Source organism: Panicum hallii, chromosome 5, assembly GCF_002211085.1.
Source record: "Panicum hallii strain FIL2 chromosome 5, PHallii_v3.1, whole genome shotgun sequence".
NCBI classification, from domain to species: domain Eukaryota; kingdom Viridiplantae; phylum Streptophyta; class Magnoliopsida; order Poales; family Poaceae; genus Panicum; species Panicum hallii.
In genome coordinates this window covers 17285131-17306963 of record NC_038046.1, presented here as the reverse complement: position 1 = coordinate 17306963, position 21833 = coordinate 17285131, and the positions used below count along the sequence as shown (strand labels likewise).

The 21833-nt window shown below is 53.8% G+C and overlaps 1 protein-coding gene across 1 annotated transcript; it reads left to right on the top strand.

The window, feature by feature from the left end:
- Positions 1–14966: 14966 nt before the first annotated feature.
- LOC112894821 lies at positions 14967–17306 on the top strand. The gene has a single exon (XM_025962640.1). It carries the CDS (start codon positions 15870–15872, stop codon positions 17133–17135), a length of 1266 nt encoding a protein of 421 aa, XP_025818425.1. The 5' UTR covers positions 14967–15869; the 3' UTR covers positions 17136–17306.
- Positions 17307–21833: the final 4527 nt, after the last annotated feature.

Below are 21833 nucleotides of genomic sequence, written 5' to 3'. Positions count from 1 at the left end.
TTCTTTTTCCTTTTCTGTTTCCTAACGTGACCAATCGTTCCTTTATTACCGTGGCCCACGAGCCCATCAACCCAACCGTGTCGATTCCCTTCCAGGCCAACGTGGCCTAAGTGACTTTCTCCTTCTTCCTTCCGTGCAAATAACAAAGCCACCCACCATAGATTGCAGAAGCAGCAGCAGTAGAGCTCAGCGTTCCTTCTCACATTCCCTAGAACTCTCCCGAAGTTCATCGTACACCATTGTAACCCAGGTAAACGCGGCTCAGTGTCCTGACCTCGTTTTCCCCATCAATTCCGCTCATGCACAGAAGTCTCCCGAAGCCACCGTACGCAGACTTTACTCCGGTAAACGGCCAGCAGCGCTGAGCCGACAGCTTACCCGCCGTCCTTTGCCCTTTCTCGCACAACCATGCCGGGGAGGTTGTCGCTGCACCGAGGCTTCAACCTTTTGGCCCCAGCTGTGCCCACTCGTCGTGCTGCCGGCCGTGACATGACTCGTCGGGCAGCATAGCAGGAAAGATGGACGAGCGAACTGTGAGAGCGTCCACACGAATAGCAGCGCACTGGAGATTTTTCCCGGCAAGCACCGCCTTTCCTCCGCTATTTAAGCAGACCCACGGCCACCACAGCGCCTCTAATCCACTTGACCGCCACATCCCAGTCGCAGCTGCCGTAAGCTGAGCTCAAGCTTCTTCCCCAAACCGAAATCACTGCCATCGTCGATCTGCTCCTGTGAACCTTTCTTGAACCGACCAAAGGCAAGGTGAGCACCACCGGCATCCTCTCTACCTCCCTCGCCTGCTGAATCGTTGATTCCATTGTCTTCCCAAGCCGTCACCGAGCTCTGCCTGCCATGGCCGCCACCCCCGATGCAGCAGCTATTCCCCATGGCCTCCACCCAAACTGCTACCTCAAATGGTCAAGCCGTGAACCCCGGAGTCATTTCCCCCACTCTCTGGTTGCCTCTCCCCCTTTCCCCAGTGCTAGCCAAAGCTTTCCCGAGCTCGTTCATGGCGGACAGAGAAGAAGAACGAACGAATTCTATCCTTTTCACTGGTCTGCGTTGAGGCAAGTTGACCAAACGTGATGGGCCAAGATTAACGGAAACCCACACAACTAAACCAATCAGCTTGCGTGCTTCACAACCAGGCCAACCAGAGATGAGACCAAGTCCCCCTAAGCCCAACCACGTGAAGCAGGCCCGTACTAACATGTTTCCTCTTTATTTTCGTAATTACCAAACCCACTATACTGTTTAGACCATATCTCATTCATCCTAACTCCGATTGACCCAATTCTTCTTCCCAAATTCATATAAAATCAAAATCTATCAAATGAAACCAATGTTTGTATGATGTGCTGATGTTTGTTTGTATGTTTGAATGATTGTTGTTTGCGCATCGCGAATCGGAAATAGAACCCGTGCATGAAGGAAAACCGGAGGAACCGAACAAACCGGAGTTCGACGCAGAGGACTCCTACGCCAGCGAAGGCAAGTCTTATTGACCCCTGCTTGATCATATTGCACCTATTGTGATGAACTACCCATTACGGCCTTTAGTATAGGTTATTGCATATGATACCGATATTGTGCCGAGTGAATGAGATGAACCTTGTCACTACCTTGACAGCATATTGTTATGATGTCTTGCATGATGATATGTTTGGTTGTTCTTGAATATTCTGAGCTGAACTTGTAAATGAGATGAGATGTTGACCGGAGCAGTATTTGGGATAGTGGATGTGTAAGCGCTACCGTGGTGGTAGACTTACGTTCCGGTGCTACCATGGAGGTAGGCTCGAGGTTATGATTTTGTGGATGGTGACTACCCTGGTGAACCCTAAGGATCGAGCTTTAAAGCGCATCCCATCGGCGGTGGGATTGTTGATAAAATTCATCCCGACCCATCAAGGCAAGGAACTTCTCGTGGAGATCCATGTTGGCATATGTGGACACCACGCAGCCACGAGGTTGCCAGTGGGCAAGGCCTTCCGCCAAGGTTTCTACTTGCCGACAGCACTGCACGACGCGGAGGAGGTCGTCTGCATGTGCAAGGGGTGTTAGTTCTATGCTAGGCAGATCCACTTGCCAGCGTAGGCGCTTCAGACCATCCCCCTCACCTGGCCGTTCGCGGTCTGGGGTATCGATATGGTCGGGCCTCTCAGGAAGGTCCTGGTGGTTTCACTTACCTGCTCGTCGCGGTGGACAAGTTCACCAAGTGAATTGAGCCGACACCCATCACCAAAACCAACTCCCAAGAGGCCATCAAGTTCTTCCTAGACATCGTCTACCAATTTGGTGTGTCAAACATCCTCATCACAGACAACAGGACCAACTTCACAGGCAAGAAGTTCTTGGAGTTCACCGACGAATATGGGATCAGGATCAACTAGGCCTCGATCGGACACCCTCGCACCAATGGGCAGGTGGAGAGGGCGAATGGCATGGTCCTGCAAGGGCTCAAGCCTCGTATCTTCGACCAGCTCAACAAGTTTGCTGGGCGGTGGGTCCAGGAGCTCCCAGCCATCCTCTGGAGCCTAAGGACAAAATCGGTCCATGGGGTTCGCCCTTTTCTTCCTAACATACGTGGCAGAAGCGGTTCTTCCCTCCGACCTAGACTATGGCGCCCCAAGGGTAAAACCTTTGACACCGAGCCACGGAGGCTCAGCACGATATGGTTGACTTATTGGATGAGGCCCGGGAGACGGGCTTGATCCGCTCTGCTCGCTACCAGCAAACTATTCGCATGTACCACGAGAGGAACATCCGAGGAAGAACCCTCGAAGTCGGCGACTTGGTGCTGCGGAGCGCCCAGTCGACCAAGGACAAGCACAAGCTTACTTCCCCCTGGGAAGGACCCTACACGATAGCTGAGGTGGTCCGGCCAGCAACCTGCCGACTGAAGGACAGCGACAACAACATCCTCACCAACACTTGGAACATTGAGCAGTTACGTCGTTTCTTCCCCTAAATTCACTCCTTCACGTGCGCTCCTTTAAACGACAACTCCTACAGCGACCCAGCCCAAGCACTCTTGGCCCGGGTTGCTCGGGGGCCCCATGGGGTACACCGCCACATGCACTGCTACCCCCTCTTTCCTTTTGCAAATCACGCACAAAAAGGCAACTTTTTTCGACCGAGCGAAAGGGCGACCCGTTCCTCCCGCGCAACCTAAGTGATTTTTGTTGGGCCACTAGCGCACTGAACCCTCGTCACAACCTACGGTGAACTAGCAGCTGACGCCACACGGGCCAGCCCCCGGATACATGCTGCAGCCTACGGTTAATGAGCAGGTTTGAAAGGAAAAGTGCGAAGGCAGAAATCACTCCAGGAAACAAAGGGATACGGGCGGGACCAGCTTCCCAAAAACCCATAAAATGAAAATGATTACAAACATTTGGATCGTTCACTCGGGGGCCCTTCAAGACCCCACACAAACTACTCTAGAAATGAAAGCTAACTATGCAACAAATCTTTCTACTGCGGCCCCTTGTCCGTGTTGGCTGACGACATGGACGGGAGGAGCTGCACTGTAGGGTCGATCGGAGGATTTCCATGATCGGGAGCTGGCCTGGTCAGGACAGCTCTTGACTCAGTACATCGGACGCTGCCTCTGCCCAGAGTCACTTCCATCTCCGCGCGACGGGCCTCCTTCACCCACTCCACGTGAGAGCGGAAAAGGGTCGGGGGGAAGCGGCGCAGGCGGAATAGAGTAAAGGGGCTGGCTCTGGCAGATTGGAATGGTGCAAGGGCGAGATGAGGAAGACGACGACCTCCGCCCCTCTCCCCTTTTAAAGGGGCGCCAAGTGGAAGCCCAACCGACAGGGCATGGCGCGTGGCGCGGGGGTCCACCATGACTGTAGCATGGGTGGAGAAACGAGGCGACGCTCTAACTTCCCAAGTATGTCTCCTCGGGCCTCGCCCCCGATCAATAACAACATCTAATAAGCGGGCGGTACAAGCCTCCCAAATATCATTAAAGCAAGAATGATTACAAACACCTAGAATTGTTCACTCGGGGGCCCTTCATACATTGTTCAAAACATATCTACAAAATGTCTCCAAGGTCGACACGACCGCCGCTACATCAACCGCAAGAGCCCCCTAGACACCGTCTTGGCCCGAGTCAGCGCCCCTCGTGAGGATGTCATCGACGTCGACCTCCATAGCAATGGCAGCAGCGGCTCCAGCAAACACAATGACGAGCGCCCTCCGCTCCTGGTGGCTGGTCTCCACCGGGAACCTGAGTTCCTGCCGGACCAAACCCGCGCCGAGGCCAACTTGTGGCGGCCCCTTGGAAAACGCCTAACGCCACCGCGCCCCTGACCTGGTGCGGCAGGGACCGGAAACGGTCGGGTAGCAGCTGCCCCTCCGGCCTCACCACCCTCACCGCATCAAGCGCCACGCGGGCAAGAGCCTCGTGGCGGCCTTCCAGGTCATTCAGGCGGCAGCGCAGATCCTCCGCCTCAAGACGAGAAGCAGCCACCTCCTCCTCCAAACCGAAAACACGGAGGGTTAAGAACGCTACAACCACTTTGGAAATAAAAATAAATGGAAGCCCTCAGCATACGGGACACACCTGCTGCCCGAGCGTGGGCATCTGCGGCCTCAGCTAAGGCCGAAGTCGTCTCCTCCTCCAACCACGAAGGGCGGCTTGGACGGCGGGAGGTCGGACTCCAGCCTGCCAATCTCTCGCATCGCATCCGAGTACCGGCCCCTGGCCTCGAACGCCTCGCGGACAAGGTCCCGAATCTCTCTACGCTGACCCCAGTTGGACTCGGAGAAAGAGGACGATCCCGGCGACACCGACGCCATGGCGGTGGAGGGTTCTACAACTGCTCCACGCGCGGTGATGAAGTCCCGAGGACCCGTGGAGATAGCTCTGCACAAAAGCAGAGCCAAACATCACCAATCACGGGCAAGAGCACAGCCACAGGGTGAACAACGCTTACCCCTGATGGTGTAGGATCTCCCGGAGGCACGGTGGCCCTCGAGGCGGAGCACTGGAGCCCTCGTCCGCCGGGTGCTTCTCTCCCACCATCTCGCAAAAGGGTAAGAAAAACAGGAGAACCTCTCCTTCTCTTCTAAACGAAAAGCTAACTTTCGCTGGTGAGAGCATCTGGCCGGGATGGAGAAGCCTTAAAATGAGACCCTAACACCACGCAGTGCACGACCCCAGGGAGAGGAAAAGGTATGAATTCTCCCCCTCCAATTCGAATTAAATCAAAACAGGGAAAGTCAGCAGGCGCAGTTACTCCCGCCGATCTCGAAAATCATGGCGGAGCAAGTGCCCCATCGCCTCCGTGGCAGTATTGCCTCCGGTGCGCTCCCCAAAAAACTGCACAAGCACTCTGACTTCCCAAGTAAGCTTCAATAGGCCACGTCCTCATTCGATATTCGCATTTAATTGATCGATTTTCAAATTGCCCTAAAACCAAAAAGGCACAGAAAGCACGCCGATGGGTCCTAACTCGGGAACCCGACCGACCAAGGTTTGAAGGCTGGTCCACGAAGGACTCGAGGCCGCCTCACATCAAATGGAGCCTAGGGAGAAAACGCAGATGAGCCCTAGTGGCCCTCGCCCGACCTGCTCAGGCAGCAATTCGGGTCATCTTGACCTTCTCATCCGATCCGGACCTTAAGCCATGCTCACAGAATCTCCATCAAGGAAAGGCCAACAGGGCACCTGAGTCGGTCGGACGAGCCAGACATCTGCCGGGAGGTGGGTCGTGGAGCAGTGGAATGCCACCTGCGGGTTATGCCGATCCCATCACAAACGGCGAAACCGGATTCCACTCGGATGCCTGAAATTATGCTCGGGCACACCCGTCAGGAGCTCACTGAGCCCGTCACTCGAGCCATCGAGGCAAGTGACGCCTGCTCAGCCCCTCCAGTTGTGGAGACCGTGGACAGGGTTACCTCCACGCGTGCACGCATATGATACCTCGACCTGACCGCCTTCCTTTATGACAAAGGCCGCGGCAAGTTGGGCTACTGTGTTCATACTCCGAAAAAATGACAAACCTTTAGCCTCCGACTGGACTTGTGGTCGGGCGCGGCAGATACAAAGCACTCCAGAATAACGCGTTTTATTTCTGGCAGATAAACATTACGAAGTATAGTCGGCCCATGGCCACTACAAAGTAAAAAAAAACATGTTACCACCACAAGGGTGGTAACGTTGGAAGCCTTGAGGAGAGCTGCTGCAAGTGCGGGAAGACTGGGAGGAGCATCTTCCTCGCAAGCCTTCTTCTTGCAGCCCCCTTCCTCAAGGGCACCTTGGCAGGGGACGCCAGCGAGCAGTCCATTTGCCGCCGCCGCCAACTAAACTCCCTCGCCGCCTCAAGTGATAGCAAGGAGCTCTATCTCCCGGGCAGCTCCCGCAGGCACAGCTCACATCGGGAAGGGATGAGGAGTTCCTCCCCGTACCTAGACCCGAACAGTGGAAACACTGACACATCCTCCCCCGGGAGCCTACGCCTCCCCCGTGGTCGCCCAAGGCACCTGGGGAAGCTGCACCGATTGCCCAACAGAGATGGTGCCCTACTTGTGCACCCGCTCCCCTCGATCATCTAAGCCAAGCACTCGGAGGACCAAGCTTGGGAGAAGCCCGGGCACACGGCGTCGCCCACGCGCTATCCTCTACCGCTCGCAAGCGTTCTTCTAGCACCATATGCTGGAGGAACCACCGGCTCCATCAGGTGGACGCACATCAGCTGAGAGCAACTCCATTATACAAGACAAGGCTTGCCCACGACTCAGGTTGTGGATGGGTTCAAAAATTGGGTCCCGGGGGCCAAAATTTATAGATGCTCGGGCACCTCCTATCCCAAAAGCCAGCTTCGCCGCATGGATCGCGGCTCTGCCTCAAAAGCATGGAAATCCTCACGGGGAAATAGGGAGGAGCCCATCTGCGGTAGGCCGACGCGACGGATCGGGCAGGCATCGATGTTCCAAACCAAAAGGCTGGCAGCTGGTACCGCTGCGGCACACTTATTGTGCGATCAGATCAAGGCAACCCCGATTGACTCGCAGTCACAAGGGGAGCCTCTTCTACATGGTGTCTCTTTGCAACTGAGGCAAAGCGATACGACCTCTCACTCTGAAGAAAAGCACGGCACGGTGAAAATGGCGCCTTCATGATTAAACAAATCGCAAAGCCGCTCGGGGGCCTCTGACTGGTCCAGGGACCCGGGCCCACTTCGTGCTGGCATTCTGGATGGCCTAAGACCACGCGTGGGTCAAACGGGCGCCCTCCTGGGCCATGACTTTCTCCAGGCCGTCCAGGCTCACGGTCCCGACTGACCGGTCAGTCGGCTGGAGCCTCGGCCCGCGTCCCCGACCGAGGGGGCAGCCGAGGCCTAGGTCCGTACTATGGTTTTGACCTAAGACGCCAATCGAACTCTGCCATGCACGTGTCACTTTCCCCGACCGACGAGGTCGGGGCCGTCCAGTCCTCGCACACTAACCGTCCTCGGGGCTAGGTGCTGAGGATAAGGACGGATGCACCAGAGTCAAATGAAGACCTTCTTAAGTCGTTCCCAGGAGTCGATGGAGTTGCTGCCGAGGCTCTCCAGCCAAGTGAGCGGTGCAGGATCCAAAGCCATCGGGAAGTAGACGACTTTGGTGATATTTGAGCCCCCTGCGACCTCAATGGCCATGGAGTAGCAACGGAGCCACTGCTGGGGAGCCTGCTTGCCGTCGTACTTGGTGATACCGATCGGCTTGAAACCCTCTAGGTACTTGTAGCTGCTGAAACGAGCAGAGAAAGCAGGAAATCGATCGCTACAGTCAGTACCTTCAGTTTCGACTTCTTCGCGGGTCTTGCGCCTGGAGGAGATCACGGTGCGCGCGTCGCGACCTTCATTGATGTGCTGGCGCAGGTCCTCCGGGGGAGGTCGTCGATTGGCCTGTCGCAGATGACCCCCTTGCGGTGGCTGTTGCCTCCCGACAGGGGCCTGGCTCCCACGTGCGTTGTCGTTGCTGATCTGGTGTTGAGGACGGCCACCAGCCGTTCGACTGCGAGCCTGACTTCGACTCTCATCCACGCGTTCTTCCCGGATGATGGATGCCAGATTGTGTTGATCCAGCTGGATCCAAGCCCTCTGCGCATAGAGGAGTGCTTGACGTACCTCCGGATCGTGGCTGCGCTCGAGGATGGCCGTCACCCTGGCGATGTTGGCCACCGGAGTCCTGAAACCCCGCTCGCTTACAGCAGCAAACTCAGGGTCGAGCTTGCGATGCATAGATCGCCTTCGCTCGTTAGCCCTCCTCCGCCGGATTGTGCGGGCCCTGTTCCTAGCCCTCCGCGTCTCACAATCGGCGTCGTTCTTGTCATCGACGTTGGCCGTGATCTCATCTTCGGAGATCGCTTCGAAGTTGTCGATGGGAAAGTCCCCACCGTCCTCGCCTTCTTCGGCCATCAGCACCTGGCGGGAGGAGAGGTCATGAGAGCTTTCGTCGACTAGTTCAGTCGACCCCTCCGCCACCGCAGCCAATGGCTTGCCCTCTTGGAAGGGCAATGGCTCGAGGTGAGCCACAAGCCGGCCCTCTGTCTCGAGTAGATCGGAGAGCATCATGCCCCCCCAATGCACAATGCGCCCCTTCGGCAAAGAGGTAATCACCAAATCACCGGGGCCAGAACAACCCGAAGCCCCCCGACACGCGGTGGCTTCAGGCTTTCCGTCTTGGAGCAGCAAGTCTAGCTCCTTCTCTAACATGGAGAGGGACCCAGATGCGTTGGCCTCCTAAAGATCAGTGGCCGGTTTGCATGAGCCGAGTTGAGTCCAACCATGCGAATCCCTAGATTGGAACAAGTCCAAACCAGGGGTAGTTGTCGCAACATCAGAAGAAGTCGAGCCTGGAGCAGACTCCACCTCGACCTGTGCTGCGGGAGTATGAAGCGGCAAGTTGTCGAGCTTGTCGACGAACTTGTCGAGGCCGCTGCGAGGATCCGCAGCGAGGGTTTTTGGCTTCATGTCGACGAGGAATCGCCGAAAACTATCCGCACCATCTGCGATGCAGACCCACGAGCCAAAAACGAACGTCGTACCCTGAGAGGGAACTGACCTGATGAAGTTGAAAGACGCCATCGAGCTCGCCGGTGGATCTTCGACGCGCTCCCCTACCTGGCGCGCCAGCTGTCGGTGTTTAACCGGCTGCCCACCGAGGGATATACCCAAGGTGGTAAGTTTTGGGTGAGGAGACGTCGAGATCGGGAACTCGAAGGTGCAAGGAACACAAGACTTTTAGACAGGTTCGGGCCGCACGGAACGTAACACCCTACGTCCTGTATGGTGGTTTGTATTCCCTTTGGTGTAGAATGACCTGATGATCTTCTGTTTTTAGGGGGGTCCCTGACCTCCCTTATATATCCGAGAGGTCAGGGTTATAAAGATGCTAACCAACCTCCGTCGAGGGATCATACCAGAGCATATCTCGAGTAGATCCTCTCCGTGTTGGTTAGCTCTATCTCCTATTTAAACGGGATAAATAAGAGATAAATAAAATGAATAAGAGATAAGACGGGCTTAATCTCTTAGACTACGTAATGTGCCCAGTCCGGTGGCCCCGGGTCTGACACTACCGTAAAGGGCCAACCACTCTCCCCACGGGGGGTTACAGTCCCTCTTACTGCCGCTGCAGGAGGACATTGTTTCACCTGCCCGTCCTCGTGAAGGGACGGTACACAATGTCATCACAACGCGGCAGACACGCCTCCATCACAACGGAGTGACGAGGCGTAGAGCCAGGGACGAAGCGTGACTACCGTACCTACTTATCGTCGCACTCTCATCCCCGACCGACGGAGCATGATGCACAACGACAAGATAAGACGGCCGCCCCACGACGGAGGACCTGGGCGGTGGTCTTCGGACAGCCCGGCTGATAGAGTTGGTGGCCCCGAATGACGGAGCTAATGACCCCGACCAGCGAAGGAAGGAATACTCTTCCTTTCTACCTCAGTCTTTCTACCCTTAGTTGCCCTGTAATGGATGACCCCCTTCTGGACTATAAAAGGGAGGGTCATTCGCGTAGGAAGGAGATGGTGAGAAGCTAGATCTCGATAGATCTCGATCGTACCACATCATCTACTCGTAAGCTTGTAACTTCCCAAACTCTCACAAGCACATGGGCTCGAGCAATGCAACCGACTGGACGTAGGGCAAGATTGCCTGAACCAGTATAAATCTTGAGCCACTATGTACTAGGCCACATCCGATCATGATGCGCGATACACATTTCGAGTTGGTTTAGCTGCGAGCCATTTCCGGAACCGACAGCTTCCTAATTAGACTCGCGCATAGGTGATTAAGCTAATAGGTTGATTATTGGTCTAAAACAAAACTAATAGATTAATAACTCGAGATTTTTTGTGCCTCGATTTGTACAACTAGAGAACCAAGTAGGAGTAGAACATGTACGTACTTACATTCTTGGTTTCTTTTCAAAAGAAAAACATTCTTGGTTCTTTTAGGTGAACATGACAACAGCTTACAGTCTGTTTCATTCTCTGCTGATATTAGTTCAAGCTAAGAAGGCCGGATTGCTTAGGTGTTCATAGACTCACACATTTGTGATTCCATCCCTTTGAAAACTCACATAGCCACATAGGGCAACTAATACTATTGAAATCGTTCTCCTATGTGCATAGCAAGTTTGAATTAAATGTTAAAACTTCTTACCACAATCTTCCACATATTTTTCTTAATCATGATTAGACAATGTTTTTGCACGTTTTGCGGTATACTTGTGATAACTTTTCTTTTAGAGTAGATTCTGAACCGACATAGTAAATATTATATATACGTGTCAAGATTCTCTGAGACAAAGTTTATAATTCCATCTTTGTATAAAAGTTAATAAGTGAGAGGATCCCACACACACGACATGTGCATTTGGTGTTTGCACTTTTGCACCAAATAGATATTTACACTAATGCAATCATGTTTCCTCTACAACAGATCAGAAGCAAAATTGTCTGGATCATTTAACCACTTCGCCTAACAAGTAACGACAGCTCTCTCTCTCGCCCGCTCCCCCTAAGGATTGCCTGATTAGGGGACGTACTCCTATCTATCTCGTGAAAGATGGATAGCCGGTGTATCTTTAAACCCAACTACGGCCCAACAAAGCCCAATCAACAGCAAGCCACCGGATATTTTTAGGCTGCGCTAAAAAAACCGTACAAACCTCCGTAACAGGCCCGCAAGATGGCAGAAAAATAGAATTAAGCCCTGGCTGCAACGGTGGCTTGTTGTGCATGCCGGTTTATTCTTTTACTCTATTTTTTCCTTTAATGTGTTTGTTATTTTTAGTCTTTGTGATTAACTCGCTATGTTTATAATTCTGTGCTTTCAACATTTTGAGTAACTGGGTTCAAAAGCTTTTTAGAACCCCATTCGACAATTTAGAAAACTAGTTCAACATTTCTATAAAAATGTTGAAATAATATTAAAATGTTGATTAATATGTAATTAGTAGTCAACATTTAGAAATATGAGATCCAACATTTCTTCAAACCTAGTCCAACATTTTGCAAAAATCATTTCGATATTTTCATTTAAATGTTGAAGTAATATATTCAACATGTTGAAACGGTTAATTGGAAATGTTGAATATTAAAAATATAAAAAATATATTCATATTGGATCTTATTTTGTTATGTTAATTCTAAATAACATTATATTTCAAACGATTTTGAAATTAGATAAACGGTGCAAGAGATAAATGCTTTTAAAGTTTGAAAACAAACTAACGGTGCTCACTTATCCTTCCAACCGAAGTCTGCCACGTGTAAAGCCCAAGCGTCAGAATGTGCATGGCCGATGCCTCGTGCGGCCGTGCGCCTACATCCGCGTGGAATCTCAACCATTCACGGTTCCAACAGGAATCACAAATATTGGTAGGCGTGTATGCTTATTTCTTCCGGAAAATATATAGGAATTCTCGTCTAATTAGATCCAGTAGTAGGCCGCCCATAGGCTAGAAAATTCGGTCCAAAATTTTTTTTTTAAGTAAAATAGTAGGAGCTCTGCCTTTCAATCAAGACGAAAGATGAGAAAAATAGTGAATTCTTAAGCAACTGCGTAGATTTATAGGATCAGTTACTATTCTTTTTTGTTTTGCTGGGTTCTTCAGATTTAACCAAAAGAAGACCTACCTGCAATCAGCCCCTCGAGGATAACGGAATTAACCAATTTTTATCTTTTTCTGTGCCAGGAACCAGATTTGAACTGGTGACACGAGGGGAGCCTACAACTTCGCCAAAGCCGACTAGCATCCCTTTCCACTGAGATCCTTTCCTTCCTTTCTATAGGAAATGACAGATGTTGCTTGAGGATCCACGAATCAAATGATATTTTTTTTCTAATTTCTGCCGCTTCTTCTCCCTCTGAATCAAACTTTTTTTTGCCATAATGTGCCGGTCGTTAACTCCTCGCTAGCTGCCGCCGTTTTTAGGACCGACCGCGGTTCGGATAGACTGATTCTGCGATTTGTAGTACGGTCATTTCACTCGAATCCACTGGCCTGAGAGGCGGTGGTTTACCCTGTGGCGGATGTCAGCGGTTCGAGCCCATGACTCTCTATCTTCAAGTGATCTTTGCCCCTCGAATGGAAAAATCCAATTCAATGAGGATTTGGCGCATATCCGGAAGGGAGCAAATACGATCAATTGTTATAGATTGACTTCTCCTGTTGCTTGATTTGGTGAGTCAAGTGTGTTTCCGACTCCTGCCAAGCTTAAAAAAGGCACCCCTTCTCCCGAAGCTACGGGGCTATTTTGCCGAGTTCCTTAGAGAGAGCCTTTTACGGAACTGCGAAATCCGAATACCAGCTACTAACCCCGGCCAGGCACCCTCCCGGTAGTGCCAGGGTCTCACGATCAGAATGGTATCTTTCCGGACCACGAATCCGGAAAGCGCTGGTTCGATCCCAGCTCGTGAGCTCGTAAGTTCCAGTATGAGTACAGCGCCGAACATAAAGCTTGTGAAGATCCTTCAATCAAAGATAGATAGCTCGGATAGATCGGGTATCCGAAAACATATCTTGGGGACGGCCTAAAGCACTCATGGTATCATTATGAATGTACAAGCTAAAACTGTGAAAACCAGAAATGTGGAAATCGACCCCGGCCTATTTTCTTGCCCCTTCAGTTTGAGAGTTTCTGATCCGGTCTCTTCTTTCACAAAACGCAAATCCTTTTGGTATGAACTTGGGGAATATATTTAATTTATTTACTTCTGATGGAAATAGACTGACTACCGGAGATATTCATTAAGTTACATTACCTGCTGCACCGAGCATTGATTTGAAAAAGGTGGCTTAACTAATGAAAGAAAGATGGAACCAGATGCTTTTGTCTTCAATTCTGCTTATCTGAGTTAGTGATCTAAGATAGTAATCCTGGTCTTTTTTTTGTGTGGAATCCGCAGCTGCTGGATATGATCAATGTAAAGATTTGATTTTCTAGACTGAAAACAGTGATGTTTCTCAGACCCGCTGCGCGCGCGCCTTCTCCAAGAAAGCTCGATTTATTAGGCGATATGAGGGTTTTCCAACTTGAGCCCAACTCACCTTAATGAAAACTGTATATGGAGTCAGCCCAACTCGCCTTCTCGCTCTCCTCGCGGCGCTCCTTGCTCGCGGAGCGGCTACTCCATCCGACTAGTTCCGGGTTCGAGTCCCGGGCAACCCTTTCGTTGAAGATCTCAGTTCTTTCGCGCATATGGAGTCAGTCCATCCCTACAAGAAAAGGGGTAACCAAACGAGAGGTCTACTGGGTACTCGAATAATAACCACTCACGCAATGCCACAGGGCACATAACAACTCTAGGTCATCATTGCCGAGCATGGTTGCAAAATATCTAGCAGCTCCAACTCCCCATGACTAACCCCAGGACTAACCCCAGACGACTAGTGATGCCAAAACAAGCGGGTTCGAAGCAAGAAGCCACGGCAGATCATCGTTGCCAAGCTCAAGACAAAGCAGCTCCAACTTTCTGCCAGGACCCACACCCCGCCCCCGGCAAATGCCAAATCTCCCAAGCGAAAAAACAGGCGCTGAAGATTGGGGTTCACCTCGTGTTATTGTTGCCGAGCCATGCCTCCAACACAGCAACTCCGACTTCACGCTGCTAAGTTCCACCTCCTCAAGTCAACGGGATGCTTTGTTCACCAGGAAGGACATCATGAAGGAAGGACATCATGACTGAGGGTGTGTTCGTTTCCCCTTAGAGGGCTCTAAAAAACTTTAGAGTGCTCGCTCCCTGTAAAGAATCGCGGCCTCTAAGGGAAGGACACTCGCGCGATTAGAGGCCGGATTAGAGACCGGTTCGGTGCCAAACCTCTAAACTTTATGTTTCACACCTTTAGACACTGGACACCGGAAACGAACGGACCCTGAGACGAATTCTAACAGTGACGCCTTTGAGAACGAAATGACGCTGAAAGCGCCGCCGCCACTCGTCCAAAATTGGACTGGGTTTTCACCTATGGAAGACCATAGATGTGCCGGAGGGATACGACGCCCTCAACAGGAAAAACGGCGCACACGGGCGTCACTGTCGTCGAGGCTTTCGGCCAAGGTCCCCCGGCACAAACGCCGCGCCAGGATGCCGGAACCCTAGCTCGCCGCCACCACCACCGTCGTTGCCCTGACGTCCCGTAGCAGCCCTTCCAGAGGGGAATCGACGCGCCGGCTGCGCCTTGCAGCCGCGTAGTCGCGTCGACCGCCACCCCCTCCGACTGGCTACCCATGGAGACCGGGCATCCCCTGCCGTGCACGCAACACTGCCGGTCGGTGCACCCCGCCGCCGAGGCGTCACGCCTCCCTCAGGCAAGGACACCGCCGGGTCCCTCAGCTCGCGGCTTGCAAGGTGAAGCGCCGGCAGCCGGACCACCGCCCAGACCCCCGGTCGACGACCTTGCCACACCATCGCGCCGCACTCCGCAGCCGACCGCCCGCGGTCCACGCCTCGCGCCGCCTTCCGCGGCCGCCGCCATGCGCTGTCGTCCGTAGCCGCCAGGCAGCAGCGCGGTACTCGCGCCGCCTTCCACCCGCCCTCGCGCAGGTCCTGGCCTCAGGGCTGCAGATCCGCCCGAGGAGGCAGCGGCTCCGTCCCTGGGGGCCACGGATCCGGCCGATGGAGCACCGGAGCAGCCCCTAGGAGCCGTCGGAGAAGAACGCCGCCGCCGCCCGCACAACGCGCCAGGACGCTTCCCGGCTGAGACGCCCCGCCGCCTCCCTCCTTGCTGGTGCCGGGCTTCCGGTCCCCAGCTCGGGCGACCGCGAGGAGGAGGGGGAGGAGGGAGGAAGCCCGGCGGCGGTGCTGCGAGGTTCCCCCGTGCCACCTGCGGGACGCGGGGGGCGGTGGAACATCCTCGAGTGTTTAAGAATTAAGACCTGCAAAACTGGCCGTATTAGGCCCAGATCAACTTCCTTTCCACCAGCCCGCTACACGCCTGTCACCACCACCAGCAGGCACTACCATCACGCGGCTCCACGCCACGACGCCCCGCGCTGGCGCCGCCATTTCGTCGAACACCTGGTTGGCGGTCGTCCCCGGAGCACCGCCGCTCCCTCCGGCACGATGCCGCGGCTGGCGATCGGGATGGCGAGGACCTCGGCGGAACGAAGTCATCACGTATAAGTGGAGGGGCGACGAGGACAAGAAAGAGGTCAGCGCGGCACCGCGGTTCAAGGGGCGGGGGGCCAAGAAAGAGGCCACCGAGATCGTTTGGGCATTTCCGTGGAACCGACCCGGCGTGACATTGCATTTACCCCTTATAAATTCTCGAATCAGCAAGCCGCCGTAACCGTTTCCGCACGGGAGAATTTCAAAGCCTGAGAACTCCGGGGAGGAGGAATGGAGGAACGAGGGCGCAGCGCGACGCCGACACCGCAGCCGCGCACCTCCCCGCTCGCCGCGGCGGCGCGGCCGTCGTGGAGGGACGTCCCCGACAACATCCTCGTCCGCATCTCCGCCTTCCTCCGCTGCCACGCTGACCGCGTCCACATGGCCTGCGCCAGCAAGCTGTGGAGCGCCGCGGTGCGGGGGCTAGGGCGCCCGCCGCCGCTCGTGCTGCCCCCGCTCCCACCGCTGCCGCCCCAGCTCCCGTGGCTCATCTTCCCCAACACAGCGACGCCCACCTTCTACAGCCCGATCGCCCGCCGCCACCACCGGCTCGGCCGGCTCCCGCCCGACGTCCGCCGCGCGCGCTGCTGCGGCTCGGGCGACGGCGGTTGGCTCGTCCTCGCGCTCGACTCGCGCCACTCGCACGCGCTCTACAACCTCAACACCAGCCGGCGCATCGCGCTCCCGTCGACCTTCACGACCCCGGCGGACCAGGACTTACCGCTGGTCGTGCGCGCCGCCACGATCTCCGCCCCGCCGTCCGGCACCGACCGGTACATGGTCGCCGCCATCGTGCTCGTCGGCAACCGTTCCACCGCCGCGTTCTGGAGCGAGGGCAGCGAGAGCTGGTTCTCGACGGGGGCTCTGCTGGATGCGAGGCCGCAGGATGCCATCTACCACGGGGGCGCCCGCGCCTTCTTCTTCGTCACATCCCGCGAGGACGTCGTCTCGTTCCGGCCGACGTACGGCTGGAACAACAACGTGAACCTGGCCCGCGTGGACTACGACATGCAGCCGCGGGGGGACTACGCCGACGACGTCGGCTTCCTCGAAGAGACGGGCCTGGGCACGATGAGGCGATACCTCGTGGAGTCCCGGGGGCGCCTGCTCATGGTCGTCAGGTGCTTCTACTACGAGGGCGGCCGCACGGAGGTGATCCGGGTTTTCGAGTTCCACGTCAAGCCTCCGGCGGGCAACGGCCAGCGGCCTTGCGCGACCTGGAAGCACCTAGGCACCGGACTGGATGGCCGGATGCTGTTCCTGGGGCGGGGCTGCTCCAGGTCCTTCGAGGTCGCTCGCTACGATGGGTTCCAGGAGTCCATGATCTATTTCCTGGACGACGGCTTGGTCTCCGTGCCATCGGTGGACGACAGGACGCTGTACTCCTTCACCGACATGGGCAGGTACGACATGGGGGGGATTGCCACCGCGCCATGGCCTGTGGGTCTCTACCCGACCAGGTCCGACAATGCTCCCCCAACCTGGTGGCTCCATTGACCTGACGATTCTTGCATCCTTCGTCTTACGATCTTCCCTTAACGATCAATCGTGCACTGCACGCTTTGTTGCGCATACTATGCTGGCGTATTTCGGTGGCTGTTGTGTCCTCTCGTCCATGTGTACTGCGAGGTGCTGAGACATTTGGTATGGTTAATTGTGGTATGTGAGATGCTATGAGAGAAGGATGATGCTAGCTCGCTTTCGCTCTCTGTCTCTCTCTCTTGTGATGTTAAAATCTGTTCAGGTCCTGCAACTGAAAAATAGCTGTATAAATAGCAGATTCTGAAAGGATTTGCAGCTGAAGAACCCTCACTGGTTCTAAATTTCTAACATTCTTGGCATGTTACAATTCTGTGCTCTCTGCACCTTGTCATTGTGACATTGTCTCATGTACAGGGTCAAAGGATTGCGAGTTAAGTATACTCGAGCCACTTCTAGTTCAGGTCCTGCAACTGAAGATCAGTTGGAGAGAACGGATTTTGCAAGTGTTGCGGCTGAAGAGCCCCAACTGAATTTCCAATGTTCTTTTATTTGCATGTTGACAGTTTGGCACAAGTATTTTGTGGTCTTTGGTACATTGCCATGGCCTCATGTTCTCACATTGATTGAGGACATCGTAATCCTGTAAAAAGTACGTACTGGTAGTAGTTTCTTCAGGTTAATTCGTTACTGAAATCAAAATGCTGATCCATTTTTTACATTCGTTACACGTTGCAGCATGCTCTCTGTGTAGTGGCATCTTAGTCACAGAAATCGTGATTTTCGTCTAATCACGTTTGTTTATTCCGACTGACAGTTTTTTTTGGATAAAAAGAAGGCCCGTATAAGCTGATGTTCCTCTTGGCTATCACTTGCTGAGTGTGACGCAGTATCAATTAGCAACACGCATCGTTCCCAAAGAAATCTGAAACCGTGCCGCCTTTCCTGAATGGATGGGTATCCACCACCGTGCCCTCCCTGAATGAAGAAATGAGTACACAAGCATCACCCGAATCAAAGAGAACTCTTCATCAAAGCTATATCTTCCATCATTCTTTTATCAAACGTTCAAGAAAGGTTATCCAACTCAAATCCTTACTGAGAAGAACTGTCTTCAGGAGATGTCAGTTGGGGACCGAAGTGTTTGAACAAAAGAACAGAGGAGGGAGGTCTTGTGGACAAGGTGTATATTAGTCCCATTGCTAATCATGTTATTATCGCCAAAAGAGCATGTAATATAAATTAGGGAGATGCTAGGCTTCAGTCCCCTGAACAATTCATTTTCTCCTTTTGTTTCCTAATTTAACCATCTAAAATGAGTGTTTACTAATTATCGTTTCTCGTCGTCATCGTCATCATCATCATCGGCTTTCTCACGTCAAGAAAAATATACCAAACTACGTTAAACGGAGTACCGAAATGTTCATAGTTTTTGTAGATTTTACCGAACTGAATACCGAAATCCATCAAATAACAATGTACTGAAAATTATTCCCGACTTTGATTTGGACAAGCGAGTTTGTGGGCGTTTCCATTTCTCAGAGCACCGAAGGCGCCGCTGTCCCGTCCCCTCGTATAAAATTCTCGAACCATGACCGCCCCGGGCGCAACCGCTTCGTGGGCACACCACCGCAGGCGAAAAATTCAAAATCCTGAACGCCTGAGGAGAGGATGGAGCAGGAAGGAGAGCTCACCTTCGCGGCGACTCCGCAGCAGCGCACCTCCCCCCGCGCTGCGGCCGCGGAAGCTGCGGCGCCGTCGTGGGCGGACGTCCCCGACAACATCCTCGTCCGCGTCTCCGCCTTCCTCCGCTGCCGCGCGGACCGCGCCCACATGGCCTGCGCCAACTCGATGTGGAGGAGCCGTGCGGGGGGTGGGGCGCCCGCTCCCGCCGCTGCCGCCCCTGCTCCCGTGGCTCATCTTCCCCAACACCGAGACGCCCACGTTCTACAGCCCGATCACCCGCCGCTACCACCGGCTCCGCCTGCTCCCGCACGACGTCCGCGCCGCGCGCTTCTGCGGCTCGGGCGACGGCGGCTGGCTCGTCCTCGCGTTCGGCTCGCGCAACGGGTACGCGCTCTACAACCTCGACAACGGCGAGCGCATCCCGCTCCCGCCGGGGTTCAGGACCGCGAGGAACGCCCAGTTCCCGCTCGTCGTGCGAGCCGCCACGCTCTCCGGCGCGCCGTCCCCCGACACCCCCTACATGGTCGCCGCCATCGTGCTCGCCGCCTCCGGCAACATCGCCGCGTTCTGGAGCCCGGGCAGCGAAAGCTGGTTCTCGCCGGGGGGCCTGCGCAGGATGCGGCCGCAGGATGTCATCTTCTTCAACGGCGGCTTCATCTCCGTCGGGGCCAACGAGGGCGTCATCACGTTCTGGCCGGTACATGGCCCCCAAGGCAACGTGAGCTTTGCCCTCGTGGACTACGATATGCAGCTGCGCGAGGACTACGCCGAGGACCTCGTCTTCGTGCAGGGCCACGGCATGATGAACCGCTACCTCGTCGGGTCCCGGGGCCGCCTGCTTATGGTGGTCAGATACATCTACGACGATGGCACACTGACGCTCCGGGTCTTTGGGCTCCTTGTCACGGCACCAGCAACGGCCGACGTCCCGCGTCCTCGCGCGACCTGGGTGAATCTCGGCCAGGAGCTGGATGGCCAGATGTTGTTCCTGGGGCGGGGCTGCTCCAGGTCCTTCGAGGTCGCTGACTACGAGGGGTTCCAGGACTCCATGATCTACTACCTCGACGAGGAACACATGGTCTCCGGGCCATTGCATGGCGACAGGAGGCTCTACTCCTTCACTGACACGGGCAGGTACGACATGGATGAGGTTGCCACCGCGCCATGGCCTGAGGGTCTCTACCCGACCACGTCTGACAACGCTCCCCCAACCTGGTGGCTCCATTGACCTGACGATTTATGGCATCAATCGTGGCTATGATGTTCGGATGCTATTGTGCATTGCGTCCGGCCTCTCCTCTTTAGTTCGTCGTACTGAGTAGGTCTGAAACATTTGGTCTTGTTAATACATGCTAATTGCAGTTGTATGGGAGGGCTCCCATGTTTTGCAAGTATCGCAACTGAAAACCTCCACTGAATTTCTGATATTCTTTCAAGTTGGCACCAATTTCTTTATGCCCTTTGGTACACTTTGTGATTGTCTCATGTTAATCCTGTTCAGGTTGCTTGCTGCTTTAGTATAAAATGTGATCCTTCAGTAGGACAATTTTGCAGGTATAGCAGCTGAAAATCTTCATTCAGTTTCTGACATCTTGTGATCTGCTTTCTTGCCACAATTTTTCTGTTCTTCAGAAGCAACTGTCAGGTCTCTGTCCTGTACTTTTCTTTGAACTTTCTAAACGGATTCTGTATGCTAACATGAATATGTGAAAACATGAGTTCTGACAGTTTCTTCTGAACAGCATAGCAGTTTTTCTAGTCACCAGCTTACTGCTGCTCCCAATATCATTCAGTTCGCTATTGTGACACGGCGAGTTTTGTTTTGTGCTCTTTATTAACTTTATATGCTTTACCCAGATTTCACACTTCATCTCGTTTAATTAACGACCCTGAATTTTGGCGATGTTTGTGACCTAAAGGCATGCATTGCTATATCGTGGTTCAGTGCAAGTACTTGCGTACGTAAACCTGGCACACTGTTGTTTAGCCTTGTTCTGTTGACCATAACGCAACCAGAACAGTGGACGAAATGTGGATTACCTACGTGGCTTAGTTATAGATTGTTGCCTTAGTTAATCTGAATTTCAAATTGGGTCAGTGTTTTCGCCAGAGAGGCTACCCGATGCATACGTTGCTTATGGCAGATGTTTCGGATGACCATCGGCAGATTTTGCTTCTGGCTTTGCCGTCGCCGTTTTGAATCTTTTGATGCACCAGTCAGTGTAAATTGCAAGTCTTGGTTTTCGATGAAAACAGAGTTTGTTCAGCCAAAGATCTTGTGCAGTTTCAAGATAGGTGCCGATCAGGATTCACAGGTAGGTGGAGTGCAAAAGTCAATAGGGCTTAGGAAATTGTCCATTTATTACAAGCATAGAGATTGTCTGTACATACGCACAAAAAAGTACCTCCTGCTAGGGTGTCCAGCCCGAAGGGTGTGAGAGTATCCGTAGCCTCGCCCTATGCCTGTGGATGACCGGGCGGGCGGCGTGTTGTCACGTCACAGCGCCGCGCGCGTGAGCTGAGGGTAATTATGATCTGCTGCAGGAGGGCTGCGGCGTGCGCTGCTACAGTGTGCACGGAAGCTACAACACGGCAGGTTAACCCGGCTCCTCCACCCGTCAGCGGGAAGGAACCCAGTGTCAGCACGACTTACACTGTGCATGACACTGATAGTAGGTACTGTGCCGGTAAGGCGGCACTCGGCCATACCCTGGCAGAAGATATGCACATCAGCTTCCTGATCGAGGACTACAGAGAGGAGCTGGAGAGAAAGATTTCCGAATCTATGGCATAAAGGCTCCAATGTATACGTTATTTAATATGCAGCCAGGCTCACCTGTCGGGGCCCCGCGCAGTGTACGCGCTCCCCTTGAGCCTATAAAAGGGGGAGCACGCTCGTTGGAACACAGGTTCACTCAAGTACACACACTCACGCCCTTGAAGTCTCACAAGCAATACAACATAAGGTGGACGTAGGGTTTTACGCTCCGGCGGCCTGAACCATGTGCTTTTCGTGTTCATCCACTTCTT